This window comes from Osmerus mordax, chromosome 10, assembly GCF_038355195.1.
Source record: "Osmerus mordax isolate fOsmMor3 chromosome 10, fOsmMor3.pri, whole genome shotgun sequence".
Classification (NCBI taxonomy): domain Eukaryota; kingdom Metazoa; phylum Chordata; class Actinopteri; order Osmeriformes; family Osmeridae; genus Osmerus; species Osmerus mordax.
This window is the reverse complement of record NC_090059.1, coordinates 2,266,768-2,282,500: the sequence shown is the minus strand read 5'-3', so window position 1 is coordinate 2,282,500 and position 15,733 is coordinate 2,266,768. Positions and strand designations below refer to the sequence as shown.

The window sequence follows — 15,733 nt, the reverse complement described above, 5'->3', positions numbered from 1 at the left end:
CTGCAGCTTGTTAAATATGTAAGTTTTGAACTGACACCCCCATGTGGAGAGTGCAAGCTAGCCGGTAGCAGCCCTGAGTGACCTTCCCACACACCTGTGGTTGTAGCTAGCAGTTAGCTTGACAGCTGTTTAACAGTATCATTGTGGTCTCATTTCTCTGGCTTATTAGCTGAATCATAGCATGACAGTGGACTTGCTGCTGGGGTGTTGCTTGCTCTGGTCCAGTCTGTCTCCATACATCCTTATCACAGATGTCACCATCAGTCTGCTTTTAACGCGCGTGACCTGTTTTTGACTGGGTGCTCAGGTGTAGTGTGCTTGTCATCCCTAAAGCTGTGGTCAACAGAAGCCTCAGGTGTACTAGTTCTGTATGATGTCCTCTGTTCAGGAATAACACTAACCACACAACCCAGTCACAGGTGAAGTACATGAGAACATTGCTAAACCGTCACACCCACCTACAGACGCAGGTTGTGCGTCAGGGTGTGAACCTGCCCGTGTGTGTAGGGTTCCAGATGGTGAACCAGGAGGGAACACATGTTGTTCAAGGCAGGGGTTTGTGCAGTGCATTCTGGGACAGGGAGGTCAGGATGAGGATGGGACGGCCCCAGCATTGGAGTAGGAGGGAGGGAGGGGGGAGGTCAGAGGGTGTTAACGTACCCCGGGCTCTGATTGGCCAGTTTGGTGGTGGGTGGGGGAGGGGCCCAGAGGGAAAGGGACGGGGTTCCAGACTGACGCAGAGACATGAAGACATGAAGACATGCTGCAACACAGCTGACTGAGCTGCTCTCTCCTCTAGTCTCTCCACTGATCTCTCCTCTGATCTCTCCTCTGGCCTGGTTCTGATCTCTCCTCTGATCTCCCCTCTGATCTCTCCTCTGGCCTAGTTCTGATCTCTGCTGTGGTCTCTCCTCTGGCCTGGTCCTGGTCTCTCCCCTGGCCTGGTCTCAACAGCTCTCCTCCTTCCATAATGAAGTCTTATATCACATTTAAGTCCAGTGCAGGGCCAGGCCATGTGACCATGGATTGGTTGTAATAGTAACACCCACGGTGTTCTGGGCTCCAACCACTGCCACCTGACAGCTGTTCGGCCAAGAGGAAGCTCAGCTCGGAGCCCTCCCCGCTCCAGGAGAGGTGCTGGGGAGCCAGGGCCAGAGGGCTGGGCTTCAATCCTCTGGGCTTAATCAGTAATTGTCTCTTTGACCCTGATTCAGTTTGGTTCAGGGCAAATTCCAGAGTTCAAGGCTGTGTACTGGTGGGTTGTTGTTGAGGCTAGGAGTCTCCTGACATCCTTCTTCACTGCCAAAGCACAGGACATAGATTTTCCTACTACACTGCAATACAGAAGTCAATGTGAATCGATAACATTATGAAGATAGGGTATTCATCCATTAATATCTTCATATTGACTATCACCCATTGCTTTAGTATGCTCTTATAATAAGGTAATGCAAGTTAATAAGTTAATAGCTTACTTAGTCTAATGATGAACCTGCTCTGGAACATTTAGTTGAGTCTGAAAAGGTAGAAATGTCCCTGTTTTCCGAGAGTGAGATCAGGGCAACTCTACTAACTAGTGTAGGAGTATCTCATCCAGTGTGAGCCACCAGCAGTGCCTTTATTCCCCATGGGTGTGACTCAAATGAAGATGTGTGTGTGTGTGTGGGGGTCACATTATAGCAGGCTTCCTGTCGTTCATCATGGTCATCTACTCTGGGAAATAAGATCAAACAATGAAGCTGTCTTCTGGCGCATGGGTATGTGTGTGTGTGTTTCCCAGAGAGCTATTTAGCTTGTCAGAGGAATGTGTTTACAAAGTGGAGCTGCGGTAGAGGGGGATGGGAGGAGGAAGAGAAAGGACCAGGCAGGCCCTGGTTCTGTTGAGCGTTCAGAGATGCAGGACTGCATTCTGTCCTTGGGCAAGGCACTTCACCCTACTTGCCTCGGGGAGAATGTCCCTGTACTTACTGTAAGTCGTTCTGGATAAGAGCGTCTGCTAAATGACTAAATGTAAATGTAAAGGATTCATGCAGTTGCAGCAAGCCACTGTAGAGCAGCCTTCCTGTCCATAGAGATCTACACTGGGTGACCACACCGGTGGAGCATGGGGGCAGGGGGCAGGGGGCAGGGAGCAGGGGGCAGGGCCAGGGGCCAGGGGGCAGGGGGCAGGGCCAGGGGGCAGGGGGCAGGGCCAGGGAGCAGGGGGCAGGGCCAGGGGGCAGGGCCAGGGGGCAGGGCCAGGGGGCAGGGCCAGGGGCATGGTTGTTTTTGGAGAAGCCTGGGTAATTCCAGCTGATGGTGCAGAAAGATGATGTCACTTTAGAGGAGAGAGCCTCGTGGGGGAAGGGGGGTGCGGCTCATTCTGCTGTGGTCTGGCTCAACCCCGGGCTGCTGTCACACACACACACACACTGTCCTCCACCCTTTGAAAGCAGTGCTAGGTGCCCTTGGCTCCTCTACAAGCTAACTTTAGAGGAACTATATTTGGTTTATGACAGACACAAGCACACACACACACACACAGCACTGTGGCCTGGTAGCATGACAGTCACCCAGCCCTTCTGATGGTGCCTGGGATCCATTACTCCTGGACTGCCCACACGTTGCCATGGTGATGAACCGACTTGTACACAGCCATGCAGGGTGGATGAATGAGAGTGTACTAGCTAGGGGAGTAAAGAGTGTTTACTAACTGGCGGAGTAAATAGTGTTTACTAGCTAGGGGAGTAAAGAGTGTTTACTAACTGGCGGAGTAAATAGTGTTTACTAGCTAGGGGAGTAAAGAGTGTTTACTAACTGGCGGAGTAAATAGTGTTTACTAGCTAAGGGAGTAAATAGTGTTTACTAACTGGCGGAGTAAATAGTGTTTACTAGCTAGGGGAGTAAATAGTGTTTACTAACTGGCGGAGTAAATGGTGTTTACTAGCTAGGGGAGTAAATAGTGTTTACTAACTGGGGGAGTAAATAGTGTTTACTAGCTAGGGGAGTAAATAGTGTTTACTAACTGGCAGAGTAAAGAGTGTTTACTAACTGGCGGAGTAAAGAGTGTTTACTAACTGGGGGAGTAAAGAGTGTTTACTAACTGGGGGAGTAAATAGTGTTTACTAGCTAGGGGAGTAAATAGTGTTTACTAACTGGCGGAGTAAAGAGTGTGTACTAACTGGGGGAGTAAATAGTGTTTACTAACTGGGGGAGTAAATAGTGTGTACTAGCTAGGCTAGTAAATAGTGTTTACTAACTGGGGGAGTAAATAGTGTTTACCATCTGGGGGAGTAAATAGTGTTTACCATCTGGGGGAGTAAATAGTGTTTACTAACTGGGGGAGTAAATAGTGTGTACTAGCTAGGCTAGTAAATAATGTTTACTAACTGGGGGAGCAAATAGTGTTTACTAACTGAGGGAGTAAATTGTGTTTACTAACTGGGGGAGTAAATGGTGTTTGCTAGCATTTTTTTTTTTTTTTTTTTTTTGTCATTTAGCAGACGCTCTTATCCAGAGCGACTTACAGTAAGTACGGGGACATTCCCCCGAGGCAAGTAGGGTGAAGTGCCTTGCCCAAGGACGCAACGTCAGTTTGCATGACCGGGAATCAAACTGGCAACCTTCGGATTACTAGCCCGATTCCCTCACCGCTCAGCCAACTGACTCCCTGCTCCCCCAATAGTGTTTCCCAGCTAGGGGAGTAAATAGTGTTTACTAACTGGGGGAGTAAAGAGTGTTTACTAACTGGAGGAGTAAATAGTGTTTACTAGCTAGGGGAGTAAATAGTGTTTACTAACTGGGGGAGTAAATAGTGTTTACTAACTGAGGGAGTAAATAGTGTTTACTAACTGAGGGAGTAAATAGTGTTTACTAACTGGGGGAGTAAATGGTGTTTACTAGCTACATTTTTTTTTTTTACATTTTAGTCATTTAGCAGACGCTCTTATCCAGAGCGACTTACAGTAAGTACGGGGACATTCCCCCGAGGCAAGTAGGGTGAAGTGCCTTGCCCAAGGACACAACGTCAGTTTGCATGACCGGGAATCAAACTGGCAACCTTCGGATTACTAGCCCGATTCCCTCACCGCTCAGCCAACTGACTCCCTGCTCCCCCAATAGTGTTTCCCAGCTAGGGGAGTAAATAGTGTTTACTAACTGGGGGAGTAAAGAGTGTTTACTAACTGGGGGAGTAAAGAGTGTGTACTAACTGGGGGAGTAAATAGTGTTTACTAACTGGGGGAGTAAAGAGTGTGTACTAACTGGGGGAGTAAAGTGTGTACTACATAGGGGACAAATGAAAACACAGGAATTGTCTCAGAGCCAAAGCTCATGATCACCACAACCACCCTAACCAATAAGGGTGACACCTCACCTTTTCATGCCATCGCCTGGGTGACTGGGAACACAGGCACCAGAGGACTGAGTGATGTTCATGCTCACTGTTGTGCTTGTCAGTGTGCTGGTGGCGGTGTTGAATCCAGCCTGCTGTGTATGCCGATCGGTGTGTTGGCTCTGAGGGCTAGTGCGGGGACGGGGCTGTCGTCCTCAGGAGCCAGGGTCTCAGCTGGGGCTGCCCTGGAGTCTTACTGGTGGAAGCACCCAAAACAATGCTGTTCTACCAGAAGTGCACACAGCATCGCTGCTACCGCATGTGTGTGTGTTGAGATCTTGAAAAGTCCTTGCAAGTGGAATGTAGTTGGTGTATTGAAATGTGTTTGTGCTGTGCGCAGGTATCCGCTACAGCATGGACGTGTCGGTGGACGAAGTGAAAGCCCTGGCCTCTCTGATGACCTATAAGTGTGCCGTGGTGGGTGAGTACGCCTGCAGACTCTCCCTGGATCACTTGCACACCTCACAGGACTTCCTGTCTCTCTACGCTCTGGGATCCCCCTCTCTCCTCTGTCTCTCTCTCTCCCTGCTCTCTCTGTCATATAAAGCAGTGTTTACGGTCAGTGACCACACACAAACTCACTGGCCTTAATGAGGTCCTCGCGTTTCCCAGAGATGTGCGTTTCCAGTGAAATCAAATCTGTGTGCGTGCGTGCGGGGAGGATAATCCAGGGGTCTTTAATCTTTATTCTCTGTCTCCAGATGTGCCGTTTGGAGGGGCCAAAGCTGGAGTGAAGATCAACACCAAGAATTACTCTGTGAGTTACACCCCCCATCCTACACACGCACAGAGGCACACACATACCACTATAGGCTTGGAAGCATTTAGGGGTCTTTCTGTCAGGAAAACACACACACATAAGAGAGATATAGATTCTATATCAGCACAAATATACTCCTCTCCACTAGCTATAAGCAGTTTTCTACATGCACATACTCACACACACACATGTACACGAATACACACACACAGCTTTGGATTATAGTGGAAAGTAACGCTCTGGTGCACAGGACTCAAACCCAGGTTTCTGTCATATCAATGATCTATTTCAAAGACGCACACACACACGCACACGCAGTGAATCATTTCCACTGCTGCAGGGGGAGGACATTGATTTGGAGTCTTGTCCTCAGTGTCTCCTCAGTGTCCTCAGCAGGGGAGAGCAGTGCTCTCAGTCTGTCGTAGTGAGCCTGGTCTGTGGTCGTTGTGTTGAGCTGTGCTAGTGGAGCTCCGCCTCCTTCATGGACACATGCATGGAAGCCTGCATGTCTAGGCAGACCTTTGTGGCCTCAAAGTGAAACTGAAGGCAATAGAATTGCTGAGTGGGGCGAGAAAATGGCATCGGTTCTTTTTTTTAGCCACACCAACCCCCCACCTCTCTCTGTGTCTCTCTCTCTCTATACCTCTCTCTCTCTCTGTCTCTCTCTCTCTGTCTCTCTCTCTCTATACCTCTCTGTCTCTCTCTCTCTGTCTCTCTCTCTCTATACCTCTCTGTCTCTCTCTCTCTGTCTCTCTCTCTCTATACCTCTCTGTCTCTCTCTCTCTATACCTCTCTCTCTATACCACCATTTCAGAATCAATGTTTGTCTCCCTCACAATATCTCTCTTCCTCTCTGCTTCCCCAGGATAATGAGTTGGAGAAGATCACCAGGAGGTTCACCATCGAGCTGGCCAAGAAGGGCTTCATCGGTGGGTCTTGTGTGTGTGTGTGTGTGTATGGTGGGGGAAGGGTCTCTGTGAGTGCACCTGTTTCACCCCCTGTCAACCCCTCCCTAGCCTTGCCCCTTATAGTGTTGATCATGTCAGCTCATTGTTGCTTTGTTGCAAGAAGAAAGAGGATTGTGTGTGTGTGTGTGTGTGTTTGAGTGGACAACCCCCTTGAAGTCGTATTAGCTCCTCTCCTCCCATCCCCCTCTCTGGTTCTGTTTTTGGATCAACCCCCTCGCTGCCCCCCTGTTTGGGAGAGGGGAGGGGCTTGGCAGGCCCCCCTGTTCGGGAGAGGGGAGGGGCTTGGCAGGCCCCCCTGTTCGGGAGAGGGGAGGGGCTTGGCAGGCCCCCCTGTTTGGGAGAGGGGAGGGGCTTGGCAGGCCTCCCTGTTCGGGAGAGGGGAGGGGCTTGGCAGGCCCCCCTGTTTGGGAGAGGGGAGGGGCTTGGCAGGCCTCCCTGTTTGGGAGAGGGGAGGGGCTTGGCAGGCCTCCCTGTTCGGGAGAGGGGAGGGGCTTGGCATGTTCTTCCAGGTCACATCTCACATTCTGATGTGGATCAAATGTCTACCTGTCTACTGTGTGTATTTTAAGGTGCAGGCTTGTGTGTGTGTGTATTATGTTGCTGTGCTACCTCACAATACTCTTCCTTTGGTGCAATATTTGTCTCCCCCCAGGCCCAGGCATTGACGTGCCTGCTCCAGACATGAGCACAGGAGAGAGAGAGATGTCCTGGATCGCCGACACATACGCAAACACCATCGCACACACTGTGAGTGACACACACACACGTTCTTAGGAGCACGTTCCCTGGCTGATCTGACTGACTGTGTGGAGATTGTGGTGTGTTTCCAAACACCTGTTCATGTTAGATTAGTGAAGTGTTTGTGTCAGAACACAGTAAGATAGTGAGTTCCCTATCTGGAGCAATCAAACAGACCTTATCTGCTCTCTGCCAGGACACAGTTCAAGACCTGGCCTGGCAGACTCTGGTCAGCCAGCCGGCAGGCCTATTGTCCCTGCTTCACCTGCTGGTCATTTGAGTGGTGGGATTAGGTCATAGAAGGCATGTAAAGAGACTGGTCTCTCTCTCTCTCTGTCTGTCTCTCTGTCTGTCTGTCTGTCTGTCTGTCTCACCTCTTTCTCTCTTGCTCTATCTCCCAGTCCTCCATTGTAGATAGTTACCCTTGTCCCCAGTTTACCACACCTGGACTGGGTGCCACATTCCACCTAGAATAAGATACACATGGCATTGTGGGATATGTAGTTCTTCGGGCTGTGGTTGTGAAGGGCATTTGGTTCATGCTGTGTGACACGCTGCTGCTGTAACGTGTCATGTACGTGTGTGTCATCTCCAGGATATCAACGCCCACGCGTGTGTGACAGGCAAGCCCATCAGCCAGGGGGGCATCCACGGCCGCATCTCAGCCACGGGGCGCGGAGTGTTCCACGGCATCGAGAACTTCATCAACGAGGCTTCCTACATGAGCATGCTGGGCCTGACCCCGGGCTTCCAGGACAAGACCTTCATCATCCAGGTATACACACCTCACACACACACGCACTTCACACACACATGTTTTTGTGCCACATGCTGATAGGCTACTGTGCAGGGCTTGTGAAACATATCTGCCCTGATTGGTCGTCCGCCTCGATATGCACTCAACAGTTCTCAAACGGTCTGTATTTTGGATGTAATATGTTGCCGGCCATTTTGCCCAACTCCCTGGTACGTAGGGATTAGTGGTGGGCATAGATCATTTTTTTAAATCTAGATGAATCTCACTTTAATCTTGGCATTAATCTAGATTAAAATGGCTCATTTGAATTACGCCGAAGGCATTCAGAATATGTGTGCTAATAATGACTAAAAGTAAGTCTTTGAGAATGGGTTTCTCAAGCCAGGTGGCGCATTAGACCAGGAGCTCATCTCCTGTTTCCAAAATGCATCACAAACTGCTTGAGAAAGCTGTTCTACTATAATAATTGGTGATGAAAATAAATTATGTTCAATAAGATGTACTAAGTTACCTTGGCTGATAGAGCTGTGCTGACGGGCTTGCTTCGGTTGCACTCAAACATCGTAGTTTGACGACGACTCTTCCCGGTCAGTCTGGTAGAGATTTGATCAGAACCAGGCCAGTCTGGTAGAGATTTGATCAGAACCAGGCCAGTCTGGTAGAGATATGATCAGAACCAGGCCAGTCTGGTAGAGCTGTGATCAGAACCCGGTCAGTCTGGTAGAGATTTGATCAGAACCAGGCCAGTCTGGTAGAGATATGATCAGAACCAGGCCAGTCTGGTAGAGCTGTGATCAGAACCAGGTCAGTCTGGTAGAGATTCGATCAGAACCAGGCCAGTCTGGTAGAGATATGATCAGAACCAGGCCAGTCTGGTAGAGATGGGTTCAGAACCAGGTCAGTCTGGTAGAGATATGATCAGAACCAGGCCAGTCTGGTAGAGATGGGTTCAGAACCAGGTCAGTCTGGTAGAGATATGATCAGAACTAGGTCAGTCTGGTAGAGATATGATCAGAACCAGGCCAGTCTGGTAGAGCTGTGATCAGAACCCGGTCAGTCTGGTAGAGATTTGATCAGAACCAGGCCAGTCTGGTAGAGATATGATCAGAACCAGGCCAGTCTGGTAGAGCTGTGATCAGAACCCGGTCAGTCTGGTAGAGATTCGATCAGAACCAGGCCAGTCTGGTAGAGATATGATCAGAACCAGGCCAGTCTGGTAGAGATGGGTTCAGAACCAGGTCAGTCTGGTAGAGATATGATCAGAACCAGGCCAATCTGGTAGAGATGTGATCAGAACCAGGTCAGTCTGGTAGAGATATGATCAGAACTAGGTCAGTCTGGTAGAGATATGATCAGAACCAGGCCAGTCTGGTAGAGCTGTGATCAGAACCCGGTCAGTCTGGTAGAGATTTGATCAGAACCAGGCCAGTCTGGTAGAGATATGATCAGAACCAGGCCAGTCTGGTAGAGATGGGTTCAGAACCAGGTCAGTCTGGTAGAGATTTGGTCAGAACCAGGTCAGTCTGGTAGAGATATGATCAGAACCAGGCCAATCTGGTAGAGATGTGATCAGAACCAGGTCAGTCTGGTAGAGATATGATCAGAACCAGGCCAATCTGGTAGAGATGTGATCAGAACCAGGTCAGTCTGGTAGAGATGGGTTTAGAACCAGGCCAGTCTGGTAGAAATATGATCAGAACCAGGCCAGTCTGGTAGAGATGTGATCAGAACCAGGCCAGTCTGGTAGAGATGGGTTCAGAACCAGGTCAGTCTGGTAGAGATATGATCAGAACTAGGTCAGTCTGGTAGAGATATGATCAGAACCAGGTCAGTCTGGTAGGGATATGATCAGAACCAGGCCAGTCTGGTAGAGATAGGTTCAGAACCAGGTCAGTCTGGTGGAGATATGATCAGAACCAGGCCAGTCTGGTAGAGATTCGATCAGAACCAGGCCAGTCTGGTAGAGATATGATCAGAACCAGGCCAGTCTGGTAGAGATAGGTTCAGAACCAGGTCAGTCTGGTAGAGATATGATCAGAACCAGGCCAGTCTGGTAGAGATGGGTTCAGAACCAGACCCGGCCAGTTTGGAGCTTTAGAGGTGGTATTCTCCTTCTGGTTGATGACTGAGATAACTAGAGAACTGCCCCATGTGTTAGTGTGTGTGCGTTTGCACGTGTGTGTGTGTGTGTGTTTGACAGTAAGTGTGTGAGGGGAAAGAGTAAAGTCCAGTTCCCCTCCGGACTTTCAGTTCCTTCTGACACTCGAGGCCTGCACATTTCTTCCATACAATGTGTGTGTGTGTGTGTCTGTGGAAATAATAAAAAGGATAGTTTTGAGCCTTTTCTGGGCTTTATTTATAGACAGACAGAACGAGAGAGGAAAGCAGGGAAGGAGAGAGGGGAAGACATGCAGGAAATGGACAGAATGGCCCTATTGGTGCACGCCACCAGGACGCCCCCAAATGCACATGCTCTTCTTCATCCCTCTTCACCCTCCTTGTTCTATTCTTATCTTATCCTAACAGAGCCTTCAGTCTTCCCCTTATCAGCATGACTGAACCTCTTGGGAGTGAGCGCGGTATGGGGGGAGGGGTGCAGGGGCAGGGTGCGCGGTATGGGGGGAGGGGTGCAGGGGCAGGGTGCGCGGTATGGGGGGAGGGGGGCAGGGTGCGCGGTATGGGGGGAGGGGTGCAGGGGCAGGGTGCGCGGTATGGGGGGAGGGGTGCAGGGGCAGGGTGCGCGGTATGGGGGGAGGGGGGCAGGGTGCGCGGTATGGGGGGAGGGGTGCAGGGGCAGGGTGCGCGGTGGATGGGGATCATGTGCCCGCTCGAGGATTACGGTGCATCGTGATTAGATTTTCTTCGAGATTTGCGGCGTGCGCAGACAAAGTGGAGGGAAGGGCTGTGACCGAACGGGCTGTATTAATAGACACACACTGCACACGCACAGTAAAACGCCTGTTATTCCAGATCTCGAATCACTTCACCACACGCCGGGCGTTGACTAACACCTGGTTACATTCTGAACATATAAAATGAGACTGTTAAACATGTATATTTGTCACTTTGGATTGACTGATTCCAGGGATGCATTTGGACTCCCACTGTGATAAGCCATGCCTGCGTACGGAATCATATCCTGTTTTACTGCAGCTGTGTTCTAGCTGCGGTTGCAGGCAGTAAGCGTGCAGGGCTGTGAATTCCTCAGGTCTCGTTGGTCGGAACAAACCGAAACGAGCTGCTTCTCATACTGCTACCAGACGTCTCATGTCACACATACCGTGCAACAGCACATACGTCTTCAACACTCAATCCACACAGCAGCATGGTTGTTTGGATAGACGCAACGTCTTTTGTCTGGTTTTCACAAACACGGGGTCGTAACAAGGACTCACCACATGGGGGTGTCAGAGTGCCGTTTACACGGGGTCGTAACAAGGACTCACCACATGGGGGTGTCAGAGTGCCGTTTACACGGGGTCGTAACAAGGACTCACCACATGGGGGTGTCAGAGTGCCGTTTACACGGGGTCGTAACAAGGACTCACCACATGGGGGTGTCAGAGTGCCGTTTACACGGGGTCGTAACAAGGACTCACCACATGGGGGTGTTGAGATGGTGACAGACAGTTGGATTGTAGTCGATGTGGCCAGAGTATGTGTGTGTGTGGCCAGAGTATGTGTGTGTGTGATGATGATGCTGGTCATGAGAACGTCTGTGGTGTGTGCGTCCCTCAGGGCTTTGGAAATGTGGGTCTCCACTCCATGAGGTACCTGCACAGGTACGGGGCCAAGTGTGTGGGCATCGCAGAGGTGGACGGCAGCATCTACAACCCCGCAGGCATGGACCCCAAACAGCTGGAGGACTACAAGCTGGTAGGACTACATCTCCCCGACCCCCCTCTTTCACCCTCTCTCGGGACAGCATGGCTCTCTCACCGTGTTCACGTCTCTCAGTTCCCTCTCTTCAGACATCTTGGCTTTTTCTCTTTCCCGCATTTCCTTTCTGACTGTATTTAGTGGTTGTCGTGTGTGTGTGTGTGTGTGTGCGCAGCAACACGGCACCATCGTGGGCTTCCCAGGAGCTCAGCCGTACGAGGGGAGCCTTCTGGAAGCCGACTGCCACATCCTGATCCCAGCAGCCAGCGAGAAGCAGCTCACACGCAACAACGCCCACAGGATCAAGGCCAAGGTACCGTCCCCCCAGAGAACACACTCTCTCACACACACACTGACTCACACACAGACACACACACTGATGGAGGGGACACCTGGGACTGGAGACACACAGACTACAGACCCCATGTTAGTCAGAGATGGTCCAGGTTCCTGTGGCTGGAATCGCACCTGGTTTTGAAGCGTTTCAGACATGACAGGAAGTGAGACAGGAAATGGGGAGGAAGGACAGTCTGTTCTGATTGGTCTGTGCTGCTGTGTTTCAGATCATCGCTGAAGGAGCCAACGGTCCCACCACACCCGACGCTGACAAGATCTTCCTGGAGAACAACGTCATGGTCATCCCTGTGAGGGCGCACACACCCACACACAACCACACCCTCACACAGACGCACTAACACACATGCACTCACACGTGTTAAGATAATCAAAAGTCACAACTCCTATGCTAGATCTCAGCATGCACTCCTACGCTTCATCTATGCAAATCAAACTATCCCTTTACTGCAATAAAAAAAAATATATTACAGTTTTTCTCCATTGCTTTGGCTCACTTCTTGAAACAGAAATGACATTCTCAAAGCTCTAAGTGCATTTGGCAAAATAGCTTATATGGTTCAGCACAAATACATAGATCAAATACATGCCTCACTCCGTTAACCTGCGCCTCGTCCGTCACTGTTTACAACGTTAGCTTGGCTACTTGTTTGGCGTTGCCTTTTCAGGGTGAGATATACAATGTGTGGCGTGAGTTGTGCCAACTGTAGGCAATTGTACTTGTCATTTACAAGGATGTGCTAATACAATTGCAATTTGATGAAAGGAATGAGAAATTCCAATGAGTTGTGAACAAGTGCCCAGCGGTTTGGAGGTTTGCACGTGTTGTTTTGAGAATGTCATTTCTGTTTCGTGAAATTAGCCAAAGCAATGGAGAAAAACTGTAAAATTTCACTTAAAAAAGATTTTAACACTTTTTTAAAGTTTGGTAAAACTTTCCACACACTCTGCTAGTTCGGCTTTGTTTGCACTCCGACATTCTCATGAGACATTCTCATAAGCACTGTGTCGTCTCGTCTTCTATTGGATTGCACATAGAAGCGTTCAGTCTAGCTCTACAGCGCCGCACTGATCAAATTGCGTTATTGCAGGCCTTTAAAATAGGTCATATTAGATCAATGACTTTACGACAACAGAAATATTTGTAGCCAATTTTTCACTGTTGACGTTGTTGATAACATTGACAAATCGTTCCAGCCCTTATTCACACATGGTGCTGACCCTGTGCTGACCCTGTGCTGACCCCTGCTGACCTGTGCCTCTGCAGGACATGTACCTGAACGCTGGGGGCGTGACCGTGTCCTACTTTGAGTGGCTCAAGAACCTCAACCACGTCAGCTACGGACGACTGACCTTCAAATACGAGAGGGACTCCAACTACCACCTGCTGAGTGAGCCCCTGACCCCTGACCCCTCACCTTTAACCCCAACTTGAACATACTCCCTCTGTGCTGCTGGGGAGGAAATCAAAGTGTACCTCGTAAACATAGCTGGCTCTATTGATAGCTGAAAGAGCTCTGCCTGTACTGGAACTGTTGTTCGTGGGTGTGTGGCGGTGGAAAGTAGGAGTGCAGTAATAGCATCGTTCTTCACATCGTTGGCGTAATCTCTATCTGTCAGCTGATCGATCGAGATAGAAAGACACTTAGATGGACGGATGGATGGTCAGACTTCATGGCTTCCTATATAAACATGTATCTACCCCCTCAGTGTCTGTCCAGGAGAGCTTGGAAAGGAAGTTTGGAAAGCAGGGAGGACCAATCCCTGTGGTGCCCACTGCTGACTTCCAGGCTAGAGTTGCTGTGAGTGCCCCCCACACACACACACTCACACACACGCACAAACACACGCACACACACTAATGTTGCTCAGAGTTGCAGGAGGCCTAGTGCTCCATGACGATGACTGTTCCGCGGTCCTCTGTCCCTTCCCAGGGGGCTTCTGAGAAGGACATCGTGCACTCTGGGCTGGCCTACACCATGGAGAGATCTGCCAGGGTAAGCGTGTGCGGGTGTCTGTGTGCACGTGTGTGTGCATTGGTGAATGAGAGTGTGCGTGTGTGTTTTTTTGGGGTCGGGCTTTGTTTGAAGTGGATGACTCATGATGATGATGCCTGGCATGTCGTCCCTGCCTGCGCTCAAGGGCAGGTGCTGGTATGTGCGTTTCAGCCTGGCTGTACTAGTCAGGAACAGTACAGACACGAACAGCACACTGAACTATGCAAGAGACGTCTATTATAGAACCTGTACAATTGTTTGTGTTTCGTGCAAATCATTTCTTTGTGACAGACTGGTTGGTCAGAGGTTTCATGTGTGTGTGTGTGTGTGTGTGTGTGTGTGTGTGTGTGTGTGTGTGTGTGTCTTCTCCACAGCAAATCATGCGCACAGCCTCCAAGTACAACCTGGGGCTGGACCTGCGGACAGCAGCGTACGTCAATGCCATCGAGAAGGTCTTCAAGGTCTACAACGAGGCTGGGCTCACCTTCACATAATCGTCCAATCACGGCTCTTAACTCCCCCGCCCTCCTCTCCTGTTCATCCCTTCGCTGCACGTCGCCAAATCAGCTATTAGCTGTTTGAAAAAGCAAATCCTTCTCACATGCCACATATCTCTTCACACACACACTTTAGGCTGAGACATGCTGTGGCCAATCCTGAACGACACCTTAAGACCATCCCAGTTTAGCTTCATCATGGATGTAAAAAAATACAACTTGATATCAGGTATCTGTGCTTATAGAGATTAACCCTTCTGTTCATCCTTCATTGTTGCCCCCCCCCCCCCCCCCCCCCCCCCCGGGTGAGCCATGCTCTCAGCCCACAGCACTGAAGATGCCTTAGCTCAAAGAGCTCTGTACGAAAGGGACCCGCCCATTTGAACTTGAATTGACAGAAATTGATATAACTTTCTATTAAGAGAATAGACATTAAGTAGTTCCTCAGTTTGCGATACACACACACAGTTGGGTTTGGGGATGGTGTTGGAGAGACCAGGTATCGGGGTTCACACTAGTTACACTGGGGTGCTGCTCTTGCCCTGGGTCGTTGGGTCCTAAAGATCACCTTCTTCTACTGTGTTTTGGTTCAACTAGTTCTACTGTGTTTTGGTTCAACTGTGTTCTGGTTCAACTAGTTCTACTGTGTTTTGGTTCAACTGTGTTCTGGTTCAACTAGTTCTACTGTGTTTTGGTCCTGCCCTGTACCAACCCTGTACCCCTCATCCCTCATCCTGGCCTGGCTGGCGTTGGGACAGGAAGGACATGTCCCTCTCCAATAACCGTCCAATAAGTCCTCACATGGACATTTGTTTGGGAAATTTATATTGCCATCATTTTTTTTCTTTTTGTGAAAACCAATAAAACGACAACAAAAAAAATAGTTATGGTGTAGTTTTTGAAGTTTGATATTGTTTAATTTGCTGTAGGACAGCCAGATGCATTTAAAGATGACATAGTGTTCGTACACTATTGAAGGCCATGAAGCATGAGGGCCTGTCCTCCATGCAGATAGAGGCCAGGAGAAAAGCAGGGAGGGTAGACTGGTCCATAAAAGGGCAAGACTAGGTCAGCCATATCCTTTAGAGAGTAGCTGTGTGGAGTAGGATGGGGCAGGATGGAGGGGGGGTGCAGGGAGGGGTAGTGGAAGGGTGGTGGGGGCTCATTTGAAGAGGTTCTGTCCAAACGACATGACCTTGTCTGCTGCGTTGTCTGCTGCTGCGCCTGCTGCCACCTTCCCCACCGCGTCAGTCACCATGTCCCCCACACCTGCAGGACACAGACAGTACCTCAGAACACGCCCTCAGAGCACGCCCTCAGAACACGCCCTCAGAGCACGCCCTCAGAGCACGCCCTCAGAACACGCCCTCAGAACACGCCCTCAGAGCACGCCCTCAGAGCACGCCCTCAG

At 50.0% G+C, this 15,733-nt stretch overlaps 1 protein-coding gene across 1 annotated transcript in view; it reads left to right on the top strand.

Moving 5' to 3' along the window:
• Positions 1–15,205, top strand: part of glud1b (glutamate dehydrogenase 1b) — a 15,927-nt gene extending 722 nt beyond the window's left edge. The window contains exons 2-13 of the mRNA XM_067244741.1: positions 4,713–4,793; positions 5,074–5,129; positions 5,998–6,061; positions 6,753–6,847; positions 7,434–7,613; positions 11,334–11,471; positions 11,650–11,787; positions 12,038–12,118; positions 13,096–13,219; positions 13,539–13,630; positions 13,763–13,825; positions 14,200–15,205. Coding sequence (XP_067100842.1) covers positions 4,713–4,793; positions 5,074–5,129; positions 5,998–6,061; positions 6,753–6,847; positions 7,434–7,613; positions 11,334–11,471; positions 11,650–11,787; positions 12,038–12,118; positions 13,096–13,219; positions 13,539–13,630; positions 13,763–13,825; positions 14,200–14,319 — 1,232 coding nt within the window. The 3' untranslated portion in view covers positions 14,320–15,205. The remainder of the gene's footprint in view (positions 1–4,712; positions 4,794–5,073; positions 5,130–5,997; positions 6,062–6,752; positions 6,848–7,433; positions 7,614–11,333; positions 11,472–11,649; positions 11,788–12,037; positions 12,119–13,095; positions 13,220–13,538; positions 13,631–13,762; positions 13,826–14,199) is intronic.
• Positions 15,206–15,733: the final 528 nt, after the last annotated feature.